The following is a 13433-nucleotide window of genomic DNA, read 5'->3' as shown; positions in this document are numbered from 1 at the left end:
TTGTTTTACAAAATTGGAGTCACCCTTTATCTACCAATCGCGTACAAAGGGAGTGGGCACTGGCACAATTTTTTAATGTTGTGGGATGACACCAGAATCCAGTGTGTCAGTACCATTTCTTTCGTGCCACTGACTCCAATGCAAATGAACATTCCCGGCAGGAACTGGGAACATTCCCGATTCCTGCTATATTCTTTTTTTTTTTTTTTACAAAAGTGGAGTCACCCTTTAACTGCCAATCACGTACAAAGGGGGTGGGCACTGGCACACATTTTTCTTGTTGTGGGAGGACACCAGAATCCATTTTTCATGGTGTAGGATGACACCAGAATTCAGTGTGTCAGCACCATTTCTTTCGGGAAACTGACTCCAGTGCAGAGGAACATTCCCGGTTCCTGCTATATTCTTTTTGTTTTACAAAAGTGGAGTCACCCTTTAACTGCCAATCACATACAAAGGGGGTGGGCACTGGTACAAATTTGTCATGTTGTGGGAGGACACCAGAATACATTTTTCATGGTGTGGGATGACACCAGAATTCAGTGTGTCAGCTCCATTTCTTTTGGGTAACTGACTCCAATGCAAAGGAACATTCCCGATTCCTGCTATATTCTTTTTGTTTTACAAAAGTGGAGTCACCCTTTAACTGCCAATCACATACAAAGGGAGTGGGCACTGGCACACATTTTTCATGGGGTGGTTTGACACCAGAATACATTTTTAATGGTGTGGGATGACACCAGAATCCATTTTTCATGGTGTGGGATGACACCAGCATCCATTTTTCATGGTGTGGAATGACACCAGAATCCCTTTTTCATGGTGTGGAATGACACCAGAATCCCTTTTTTATGGTGTGGGATGACACCAGAATCCATTTTTCATGGTGTGGGATGACACCAGAATCCATTTTTCATGGTGTGGGATGACACCAGCATCCATTTTTCATGGTGTGGGATGACACCAGAATCCCTTTTTCATGGTGTGGAATGACACCAGAATCCCTTTTTTATGGTGTGGGATGACACCAGAATCCCTTTTTTATGGTGTGGGATGACACCAGAATCCATTTTTCATGGTGTGGGATGACTCCAGCATCCATTTTTCATGGTGTGGGATGACTCCAGCATCCATTTTTCATGGTGTGGGATGACACCAGAATCCAGTGTGTCAGCACCATTTCTTCCGTGTCACTGACTCCAGTGCAGAGGAACATTCCTGGCAGGAACCATCGTTGGTGTCACAGTAAAGCTCCCTCTGTATAGCTCTATTTTGGTCCCTCTATATAGCAGTCTCCTGCGGTATGCCTTCAGTCCCAGCGCCTGGCGTAGTTTGATAGCAGTTAGTGCTGAGTCTTTTCTCAGGTTATGTGACTTTTAATCCTCCCAACATGAGCAGCGGAGACTTCAATCTGAGACGCACGCCGAGTGTCCCCTGACTGTCCGGATGACTTCTAAACTCTTCCCTTTTGTTTCTTTCTAGGTTGAAGATCGTCAAAATTTCTTTTAAGTGCAAACAGTTTTTCGTTCAGCTGAGGAAAGAACTGGTGAGTAGTGGTGAGGATTTTTGATTTTGAGCTGTATGGCTAGTCGCAGTGGATCCGATTGTGTTCTAGAATTGTATGGATTCCCATTTGTTCTCCTTAGCAGTACCCATGTAGGATTTATATTCCTTGACCTTGGAATACACCGGTGGTAGTCTTGCCCCGCTTCTCCGTCTCTTTGCTGTATAAGGGCTCATGTACACTGCAGCTGATAAACTGACGTTTAGGAGCTGTTCAGCATTTTTTCAGCAGCCCCTGAACTCTCCCTAATGTTTTTCTATGTGTCCATGTACACATCTTCATTTACAGGCATTTGAGTTTACAGTTGTTTTTTTGAATGCAGAAAACTTGCATTCAGCAGTCGATTTTATCAGCGTTTCAAATGCAAAACGCTTGCAAACGCGGCTAAAAGCGTTTGCGTCTGAAATTTTTTTTAACTCTTCCAGTTCTTATTGCAGTCCAGAGCCTTTTTTCAGCATGAAAAATGCATGCAAAGTGTTTTCCAGGTACTCAGATGGACAAAACACTGAACACAGGATGTTCCTACCAAGCTTGTCACACATTGTAATGACCATTCACACCTGAGACCTCTCCCACCCTTGGAAACAAAAGATATGTTAATGACCATTCACACCTCAGACCTCTCCCACCCTTGGAAACAAAAGATATGTTAATGACCATTCACACCTGAGACCTCTCCCACCCTTGGAAACAAAAGATATGTTAATGACCATTCACACCTGAGACCTCTCCCACCCTTGGAAACAAAAGATATGTTAATGACCATTCACACCTCAGACCTCTCCCTCCCTTGGAAACAAAAGATATGTTAATGACCATTCACACCTGAGACCTCTCCCACCCTTGGAAACAAAAGATATGTTAATGACCATTCACACCTCAGACCTCTCCCACCCTTGGAAACAAAAGATATGTTAATGACCATTCACAGCTCAGACCTCTCCCACCCTTGGAAACAAAAGATATGTTAATGACCATTCACACCTCAAATTCCACATGAAGACCCCCTGCCAGTTGACCTTAATGACTCACTCCACCAGACATCTTTCCCACCCTTGGAAACAAAAGAAATGTTAATGAGCAACTCACGCCTAAGCTAATCTCAACACATACTGCTGTCTCTGTTTCTACTCTCTGTATTTCTTTCAAACAATCTGAAATGGTTAATAATTTACCACTTTTCAGTGCATTCTGGGCATTTGGAAGGTCTCCTGTGCTTATCTTTAAAAAACGCTTCTAAACGCAAACGCGCATAAACGCGTTATGCAAGCGCGGCTAAACAGATGTTTTTAACCTACGTTTTCCAGCAGTCAGTTTCCATCATTCAGAAGTGTCCCGTGTACATGCGGCCTAACAGTGCTGAATGCTAAAGGGAATGTTTACCCTGTTGCCCGCAATGTAACAAGTATGAGCGGGGGCAAAAGGGCGAGCTTTAACGCACACACACCGCACATAGAACTGGACCGCCATTGTTTCTGTGATCAGAGGCAGCTCTCTACCTCTACTAATGATTGGTAGCCCGCGGGACCAGCTTCCAATGGTGACCACTGTGGCAGCCAATCACAGTGGTCACATGATTGCCGCTCCTTCCCACCTCGACCCAGGAATTCAGAACTTTTTATAGGGATGCCGGAGTTGGCAGGAAGGGGTTAAAAAGATTAACCAGATCGTTACTTTTATCGCACATCAAAGCTGCAGATCAAAGCTTGCAGTTCTTCCCTTCTCTCCTACTCTGTTCTGTTTGCCACCAGGAGCAAAAAGAAAGATCCAGAACTTCTAAATATCGCGACCGTGTGACTTGTTACCCGCCATCCGTGACACTTGTCAGTGATTGGTTGCTCAGACACCCAGCGCTGTCACCTGAGGACTGGTAGGGAGATCCCTGCGCTGAACTAGTTATTAATGGAGAGGTGGGGGAGTGAAGAGATGAGTATATGCTGCTTCGGGGGTGACTTTATCACTTGCCGTCCGGGGCCAATTTTGGTATTTCTCACATACATGTTAAAATCTGCATTTTTTGCAGGAAAATGACTTGGACTTCCCAAAACATTATATATTTCCTGCAAGTAAAGGCCCTGGAGAATAAAATGGTGGTTGTTGCAGTTTTTTTTATGACTCGTGATATTTGCACAGCCATTTATTAAATGCACACTTTCAGGGAGTTCCACTCAATCTGTAAAAAAATAAAAGTCAGCAGCTACAAAAACTGTAGCTGCTGACTTTTAAAAAACAGCCACTTACCTGTCCCATGATACCGCGTTGCCCCCGCCTCAGCCTGTTTCACTGGCCGTCCTTTATTCCAGGAGGCCGGCATCTTCAGTGTGGGCACCGGGCTGTGACTGCTTGCGGCTTCACAGCCGGGTACCCACTGCACATGCGCGAGTAGCGCTGTGCTTCATGAATGGTCCCTGTTACATGTCCCACAAGACTTTGGGGAGGGAGGGTAGGAGGACAACTTCCGCTCCCGATCGCCTAGGGCGATCGCAACGGAAGTGGGAGCAGGTACCTGTCAAATTCGGGTACACCCCCCCCCCCCCCCCGCTCCCCAAAGGTGCCAATCCTTAATGGGGAGTGGGGGACCAATCTTTAAAGCGGAACTTCCCCTTTTGGGTGGAACTCCGCTTTAAAGTAGAACTAAGCTGCATCCCACAGAAACAATAGGTGACTCAATGACCTCAATTAACAATGGGAGAAAGACACAACAGTAAACATATCACACTGTAATAAATAGATTACAGCGAGACACCTCAGCATCAGGTTGTTTTGAGCTGATTATATTAACATAGTTACATAGTTAGTCTGGCTGAAAAAAGGTAAGTCCATCCAGTTCAACCATTAAAAAAAAAAAAAAAAGTTATCCTACACCCACAGTTGATCCAGAGGAAGGCAAAAATCCCAGCAAAGCACGACCCAATTTGCTCCTGCTGGGAAATAAATTCCTTCCTGATCCCCCCAAGAGGCAATTGGATATTCCCTGGATCAACTTTACCTATAAATGTTATATCCAGTTATATTCTGTGTATCCAAGAAAGAATCCAGGACTTTCCTACAGCAATCCACTGAGCTGGCCACAACCAACTCTTGAGGGAGTCTATTCCACATTCTCACAGCTCTTACTGTGAAGAAACCTTTCCGTGTTTGGAGATTAAATGTCTTTTCCTCCAGACATAAAGAGTGCCCCCTTGTCCTCTGTGATGACCGCAGGGGGAATAACTACACCGAGTTCACTATATGAACCACTGATGTATTTATACATGGAGATCATATCCCCCCTTATGTATTATACACGGAGATCATATCCCCCCCTTATGTATTATACATGGAGATCATATCCCCCCTTATGTATTATACATGGAGATCATATCCCCCCTTATGTATTATACATGGTGATCATATCCCCCCTTATGTATTATACATGGAGATCATATCCCCCTTATGTATTATACATGGAGATCATATCCCCCCTTATGTATTATACATGGTGATCATATCCCCCCTTATGTATTATACATGGAGATCATATCCCCACCTTATGTATTATACATGGAGATCATATCCCCCCTTATGTATTATACATGGAGATCATATCCCCCCTTATGTATTATACATGGAGATCGTATCCCCCCTTATGTTTTATACATGGTGATCATATCCCCCTTATGTATTATACATGGAGATCATATCCCCCCTTATCTATTATACATGGAGATCATATCCCCCCCCTTATGTATTATACATGGAGATCATATCCCCCCTTATGTATTGTACATGGAGATCATATATCCCCTTATGTATTGTACATGGAGATCATATCCCCCCTTATGTATTATACATGGAGATCATATCCCCCCTTATGTATTATACATGGAGATCATATCCCCCCCTTATATATTATACATGGAGATCATATCCCCCCCTTATGTATTATACATGGAGATCATATCCCCCTTATGTATTATACATGGAGATCATATCCCCCTTATGTATTATACATGGAGATCATATCCCCCCCTTATGTATTCTACATGGAGATCATATCCCCCCCCTTATGTATTCTACATGGAGATCATATCCCCCCTTATGTATTATATGTGGTGATCATATCCCCCCTTATGTATTATACATGGAGATCATATCCCCCCTTATGTATTATATGTGGTGATCATATCCCCCCCTTATGTATTATACATGGAGATCATATCCCCCCTTAATCTCCTCTTCTCAAGAGAGAATACATTCAGTTCCTCTAATCTTTCCTCATAGCTGATCTCCTCCATGCCTGTTATCAGTTTGGTTGACCTTCTCTGTACTTTCTCCAGTTCCCCAATGTTCTTTTTGTGAATTGGTGCCCAAAACTGAACGGCATATTCCAGATGAGGTCTTACCAATGATTTGTACCGGGGGAAATTATCTCTCTCTCTCACTCTCTCTCTCTGGAGTCTATACCTCTTTCAATAATCTGTTTAGTGTCCCTGAGTCTATAAGGAGGGGGGGTTGAAGCATTCAATGCTGGTTTGGGCACAGAGACCCAAAATCTGTATCCTGGTCCTCCAGTTCTCAGAGTCTTTGTGATTCAGGGAGACATGGACTATCCAAAGTAAAACTACGCCAAAGGTCCCCCCAGGCACACACCTCCCAAAGAATAGAGCCCCCTTAGATGCCAGGGCCCATAGTCAGTAGTAAAAGGCTAGCCTGCAGCCCCCCCCCCAACAAAAAAAAGCCCCTGTCCCGATTTGGGTCTGTCACACTTCCTATCTATTTACCAATAATAGCAGCATAAGGACTAAATATAGTCAGTGTTGACTGAGAGAGTGAAGTTCCGCTTTAAATGCATTTATTGCACACAAACAAAATGCCACGCCCAATATCTGAGAAAATATAAAAGATGATGTTGCAGCACATAAATAGATAACAAACATGTCAAGATTTAAAATGTTAGTGATATGATGACAAGCTAAAGTATCTACAAATCTCCATATGCAACACTTAAAAAGCCTTTACAGGTTACTAGTTTAGAGAGAAATGTGATCTCTGGTGCTGGAATTTTTGTTCTCAGTCATTTGCAGCGATACCTCACTAGTACTATCACTGCCTACATGTGCATGCATTGGCACGCGGTGGGGGCCGCCTGGAAGTGATGAAATTCTCATTGCTTTGGTTTCAGTCATGGGGGCAGAAGGGATGTTTCCCCCTCTCCTCTGTGTGCAGCTTATAGCGGTCCCGAGCTTCCCGATGGGATAGAAGAGTCCAGGAATAGCAGGGGCTGGGGAGGAGAGTGGTTAAAGTTTATCCAAACCCAAGAGAAGAAATCCAACACAACAAACACTTTACTGCTGCGCTAGGAAAGGACTCAGTAGACCCAATAGGAATGTTCTAGAATTTTCTGGAATATGCACTGCTTGCTGCCCTCAACAGACCGGGGTGGTCTGAATACACTGGATACAAATGGAGAAACAGAAAAAGGGCACGCCGGCGCGTTTCGAGGACATAACCTCTTCCTCAGAGCCAACCTGAGGCTCTGAGGAAGAGGTTATGTCCTCGAAACGCGTTAGCCAGTTGGTCATCCAGGGTTCCATCGTATGGACTCAGATGTTGTTTGGATCATACGTCTTGTTCAGTTTGACATGCCTGTGTTATTATGTCCATTGTGAGTATGATTACCTATTTTTGTTTCTTTAATAAATTATTTTAACCGTTTCAATACCGGGCAATTTTACACCTTCCTGCCCAGGCCAGTTTTCAGGTTTCAGCGCTCTCACACTTTGAATGACAATTGCGCGGTCATACAACATTGTACCCAAACTAAAATTTTATCATTTTCTTCACACAACTAGAGCTTTCTTTTGGTGGTATTTAATCACCGCTGGGGTTTTTATTTTTTGCTAAATTAACAAAAAAAGACCAAAGATTTTGAAAAAAAAACACATTTTTCTTTTTCTGTTATAAAAGTTTACAAATAAATAATTGTTCTTCATAAATTTAGGCCGAGATGTATTCTGCTACATGTCTTTGGTGAAAATAACCCAAATTAGGATGTATTTTTTAGTTTGTAGGAAAGTTATAGAGTTCACAAACTATGATATAGATCTGAATATTGATCAATCCTGAAGTACTGACAGCCAATCTAATATCTTGAGGTCCAAGAATGTCAGGACAGTACAGATATCCCCCAAATGACCCTTTTTTGCAGAGTAGACAGTCCGACGTACTTCATAAGAGGCATGGCGAGTTTTTTGAAGTTGTATTTTTTTGTCATAATTTTTCGGAAAATGAAAAAATTAAAAAAATTATTTTCACTATTTTTTTTTTTACATACTGTCACCAGTGCAGTACAGCGTCATCATATAACTGGCATGGCGGTGAACAGCGACACTGACTGGTGACAGTATGAAAATAATATATATATATATATTTTTTTTTTAAATTTTTAATTTTTTTATTATATTTCATTTTTTATTACTTTTTTTTTTTATTTTTTTAAGATTTTTTTTCATATTTTACTATGACCAAAATAGTACAATGTTACCATAGTAACACTGTACTACTTTGGGGAAGTGATCAGTATTTTTTTTTTTTTTTTTTTACACAATTTGCTTATAGCAAAGAATTACTTTGCTATAAGCAAGCATTTACCTGAATGAAATTGATTCATTCAGCTTTTTTTTTTTTTTTTTTGTGCTTAGCTGTGATTTGGTCACAGCTAATCACATGACATGTGCATGTGATTAGCTGTGACCATTCAAAGCTATGCACTAGTATACAATGGATGGCATCATGAATGAAGCCATCCATTGTATACAACTGTCATGTGACCTGCTGTGATTGGTCACAGCAGGTCACATGGTACCGGCAACGGGAGCCGGTACTCGGATCTGTCATCGGCCGTGTCCGAGGTGCACGGGCGGTGACAGATCGCACTGCTGCGTCGCTCTGCAACCGCGCAAACCGTGCATGTGCGGGAGCACGCCAAATGGCGTGCACCCGGAATGCTGCAGCGCTTTTCAAGCCGCCAAACGGCCATTGGCCGGGCGGCTAATGGTTAAACAATAATGCACTAGGTTGGTGCGCCCTTTTTCTGTTTCTCCATTTGTACCAAGAGAAGAAATGTCATATATTGCACCTTACCAGTTCTTAGATGTGGCGGCTGCATTAGTTTTCTGTTTCCCAAGAATATTTTCTGCAAGTATAGAAAAAGTCCTGTTGATCCTGACTGAAATCCTGTGGCTTTGTAACTTATTGAACACTGAACTGAAATATCAACCGGTCTTCTCAGACTTCCATCCCATTTCTACTGTATATCAGGAGTGCAGCGCTAAAATGCATATAAAAGGCTAAATCAATTATGAATATATAAAAAGTATATGAGTAATAAAATGGCAAGTAAGAAAGTTCATAAAATGATAGTGGTGATAATGATTCCAACCGCAGAGATGTTTAAATGCTTGTGCTTTGAAGGTGTAGTAAGAATGCGCACTCACCAGATGTGCATTAAATATGCGCATATAAATATATCCACAACGGTCCTCTTTAGGGAACAGAATATACCGGGCTTATGGTTAGCCTCCTTCAGGATTTAAACAGCACAGCAGAAGCTCTTGGGTTGGGTGGTGGTCAGCTCATCCAGAGGTCCCCTTTAAGGATGGATAGGTCTGCAGCCTGTATTACAGGGACTCCGTCCTCTGGGTACTTGAAATGGGCCAGGCTCAAAGGCAGGCTCTGCAAATCAGTAGCACCAGTCCTGGGACTGCAGTGGGTCCTGCCTGGGCTGTACGGAGAGCAACTCTCTACAATACTCGTCAGCTAAACTCCTCGCTGAGTCCTCCTCTTAGGAGGCTAACCATACGCCCGGCATATCCCGTTCCCTAAAGAGGACCGTTGTGGATATATTTATATGTGCATATTCAATGCGCATCTGGTGAGTGCGCATTCTTACTATACCTTCAAAGCACAAGCATTTAAACATCGCTGCGGTTGGAATCATTATCACCACTATCATTTTATGAACTTTCTTACTTGCCATTTTATTACTCGTATACTTTTTATATATTTATAATTGATTTAGCCTTTTATATGGATTTTAGCGCTGCACTCCTGATATACATTTGTTTGAGGTTTTTTCTGGTTACCATAGTGCAATAGCCACTTTCTCAGGAGCGCTCACTGTGTTTTTTACTTTTTATTTACTGTCATCCCATTCTCCTGCTACCCCCCTACTTTCTAATAAACTCCTTCATTTCTGAAATACAATTTTCATTTTTTCTTGCCTGTTCTCAGAATGAATATCGGGAGACAGTGCTGGGGTTTAACATGGTGAATTATCGCGCCTGTAAGAATGTGTGGAAGACGTGTGTAGAGCATCACACCTTCTTTCGGCTGGACTCGCCACTACCGCCGCACAAGAACTTCTTTGCTCATTACTTCACTTTGGGCTCCAGGTTCCGATACTGGTGAGTATTACACAGAACCGCTTGGTGAAACGTAGCACTGACTTGCTGAAAGAGGAACCTGTATTGGGTCAGATGTGCCAGAAAAAGACAAGCAGAGGGCATTGGACTTGTCAGTGATCTATTTCATTTACCATTCCTTGTTCTGCCCCTGTGTCTCCTTGTGAAGGCGGCCATCTTCGTACTGGAGCAGGGCTTTTCCTTCCTCGTGTCTGAGCTGCCCCCCTGATGGCTGGCGATCTCATGACTGGTGGAGGAATATTGAAGCAGCTGGAGAGGTATCGGGAGCACAGATCCCCTAATGAATGAAGAATAAGTAGGGGGATTCTTGTATGCCAGGTACAGCTTTCTCTCCAGCAAGGAGAACAGTAAGCAGTACAGTAGTGAGAGTATTAAATTTGATGAGAGTACCAGTCAGAGGCAGCAATGCCTTAGATCAGGGGTTCCCAACCCCCAGGCCATGAACTGGTGCCGGTTCATGAGCTACCGGGGGATAGGCTGCGAGGTGTAGTCACTTTGGTGACACATGGGAAGAAGGGGAAGAGAGATGAGGAGAAGGGGAGGAAGAAGAACTGGGCTGGGGAAAGGATCGTCGTAGAGCTCTGGTGAGGCCCGTACACTGCTTCAGTCTATAGGAGAGAGAGACATCACTTTGTCCTGGGGTCCTACGTACTGCCTTAGATTTCACACTGCAGTTATACACCGATCAGCAATAACATGACGACCACCCACCTAATACTGAGAATAGGTCCCCCTTTTGCCACCAAAACAGTCCTGACCCGTCAAGGCATGGACTCCACTAGACCTCTGAAGGTATCTGGTCCTAAGCCATCAGTAACAGATCCTTTAAGACCTGTAAGTTGGGAGGTGGGGCCTCCATGGATCGGACCTGTTATTCCAGCACATCCCATAGAAGTTCGATTGGGTTAGGATTGGTAGAATTTGGAGGCCAAGTCAACACCTCAAACTTGTATTCCTCAAACCACTAATTCATCCGAACAGGCCACCTTCTTCCATTACCCCGTGGTCCAGTTCTGATGCTCATGTGCCCATGGTAGACACTTTTGGCTGTGGACACAGGTCTGCATGGGCAACCTGACCGGTCTGTGGCTTTGCATACATAACAAACTGCGATGTTCTGTATGCTCTGTCACCTTTCTATCAGAACCAGCATTCACTTTTTCAGCAATCCAATCTCCAGTAGCTCTTCGGTTTGGATGAGACTACACAAGCCAGCCTTCGTTCCCCACCTCAGTGAGCCTTGGTTGCCCATAACCCTGTTGCTGGTTGGCTGGTTTTACTTCCTTGGACCACTTTTGGAAGGTCCTGACCACTACAGACCGGGAACATCCCACAAGAGCTGCAGTTTTGGAGATACTCTGACCCAGGAGTCTAGCCTTTACGATTTGGCCCTTGTCAAAGTTGCTCAAATCCTTACGCTTGCCCATTAATTCTGCTTTCAAAACATCATCTTCAGGGTCAACATGTTTACTTGCTGCCTAGTGTATCCCCACCCATGTTCAGTTGCCATTGTAACAATGTAATCAATGTTATTAACGTTCCCTCTCAGTGGTCAGAATGTTATGGCTGATTGGTGTACAGATATGAGGATACAGAACAGGGGTGCCTTTCTGGCATAGGAAGTGGTCTTTTTCTGGGATACATTTTCTAGATCATTTTTTGAGCAATAAACATATAACAACTAATGCAGGCCATAGATGGGTCGAAAACCGTCCGTTTTAAAAAAAAAAAACGAAAAATCAGTCGTTCAATCGGCCGACATTACCACCAACGGTAAAAAAATCGGCCGATTTTCGTCCCGTCTACGGCCGGCATTTTTACTTCTGTGCCCTGCAGAGAGCTCCGCTATTATATTTTACATGAAAACATCTTGCGGTTGCAACATTGTATCCATTTGTATCCATTTCAGATACAGATGTTTTTATTCGGATACAAATAGATACGTTGTTGTAACCGCAAGACTTTTCCTATAAAATATATTAGCTGACTGGACTTCTTCCTTCTTTTTCTTTCTTCTCCTTTCTTCTACTTCTTTCTTCTTTCCTCTTTCTTCTTTCCTCTTTCTTCTTCCTTCTTCTTTCTTCTTCCTTCTTCTTTCTTCTTCCTTCTTCTTTCTTCTTCCTTCTTCTTTCTTCTTCTTCTTCTTTCTTCTTCTTCTTCTTCTTCTCCTTCCTTCTTCTTCTTCTTTCTTCTTCTTCTTCTTCTTCTTCTCCTTCCTTCTTCTTCTTCTTTCTTCTTCTTCTTCTTCTTCTTCCTCTTCCTTCTCTCTTCTTCCTCTTCCTTCTTCTTCTTCCTCTTCCTTCTTCTTCTTCCTCTTCCTTCTCTCTTCTTCCTCTTCTTCTTCCTCCTTCTTCTTCCTCTTCTTCCTCCTTCTTCTTCTTCCTCCTTCTTCTTCCTCTTCCTCTTCCTCCTCCCTCCCCCCTCCCCCCTCCTCCTCCCTCCCCCCTCCCCCCTCCTCCTCCCTCCCCCCTCCCCCCTCCTCCTCCCTCCCGCCTCCCTTCTTCCTCCTTCCTCCTCCTTCTTCCTTCTTCTTCTTCTTCCAGATTTTTTCTTGGTAAAACGATCAGCCGTTTTTGCCCATCATTGCCGGGAAAATCGGCCGCCATTTTTCCAACTTGACCGATAAAAAAAAATGTGCCAAAACCCCGAAAAAAGGCCGACCAATTAACCCACTAACGGTGCGAAAATCGACCGATTTTTTTTTTGGACAATAAATCGGCCGATTTTTGACCCGTCTATGGCCTGCATTAGTAAAGAAATAAAAATTCAAGCAGCTGTGAATGGAGCCGGAATTACTTTATATATGACGTTGAAGAAGTATAATTAATTGCTGTATTCTAATCATATAAATATCAGATCACGTCAGTTATATTTTATATAGTATTCCTCAGTACTCCTTGTAAACAACCCTCAGCCCTAATGCAAGCAGTGGGTGGGATCTTGGGAGGAGTTATGCAAATATTAAAATATCTCAGGTGAGTGTCAGTCTGGGGAATGGAAGTGCCTAGGCAGGCTGAATTTGCATACAGACCACCCTAGGTAACGCCCACATGTGATGCTGAACCTCCACGATTGATAAAACTGAAATCCTATGACTGAAAGGGGCAGGGATAGTCAAGCGGGGGAAAAAGACTACGTCAGGGGTATCAAACTTCATCGCGGGCCGCATCAGCATTACAGTTGCTCTCAAAGGGGATGGTTGTATCTGTAAGACTAGCTGTCCAAAGGATATAACGCCCCCCTTTAATCAGAAGAAAGAGTCCCCCGCTCTCCCTTACATAACAGTGAACAAAGGGGCGGACCGACAACTCATGGGGCCCCCGGGCAATAGGGGATCATGGGGCCCCTGTGTCCTTACCCAAACTCCAAAAAGCCTATGATAAAGGTACCAGGGGCATCTCATG

General features: G+C 43.5%; 1 protein-coding gene across 1 annotated transcript in view; it reads left to right on the top strand.

The window, feature by feature from the left end:
- Positions 1-13433, top strand: part of PTPN4 (protein tyrosine phosphatase non-receptor type 4) — a 209816-nt gene that overhangs the window by 104479 nt on the left and 91904 nt on the right. Inside the window, exons 11-12 of the mRNA XM_089662397.1 lie at positions 1483-1546; positions 9839-10011. Coding sequence (XP_089518523.1) covers positions 1483-1546; positions 9839-10011 — 237 coding nt within the window. The remainder of the gene's footprint in view (positions 1-1482; positions 1547-9838; positions 10012-13433) is intronic.

The sequence above is a fragment of the Staurois parvus genome, unplaced genomic scaffold (genome assembly GCF_062004578.1).
Source record: "Staurois parvus isolate SC_StPar_1 unplaced genomic scaffold, SC_StPar_1.0 ptg001466l, whole genome shotgun sequence".
Classification (NCBI taxonomy): Eukaryota; Metazoa; Chordata; class Amphibia; order Anura; family Ranidae; genus Staurois; species Staurois parvus.
Note: the sequence above shows the minus strand (reverse complement) of the source record. Positions and strands in the feature narration are given on the sequence as shown.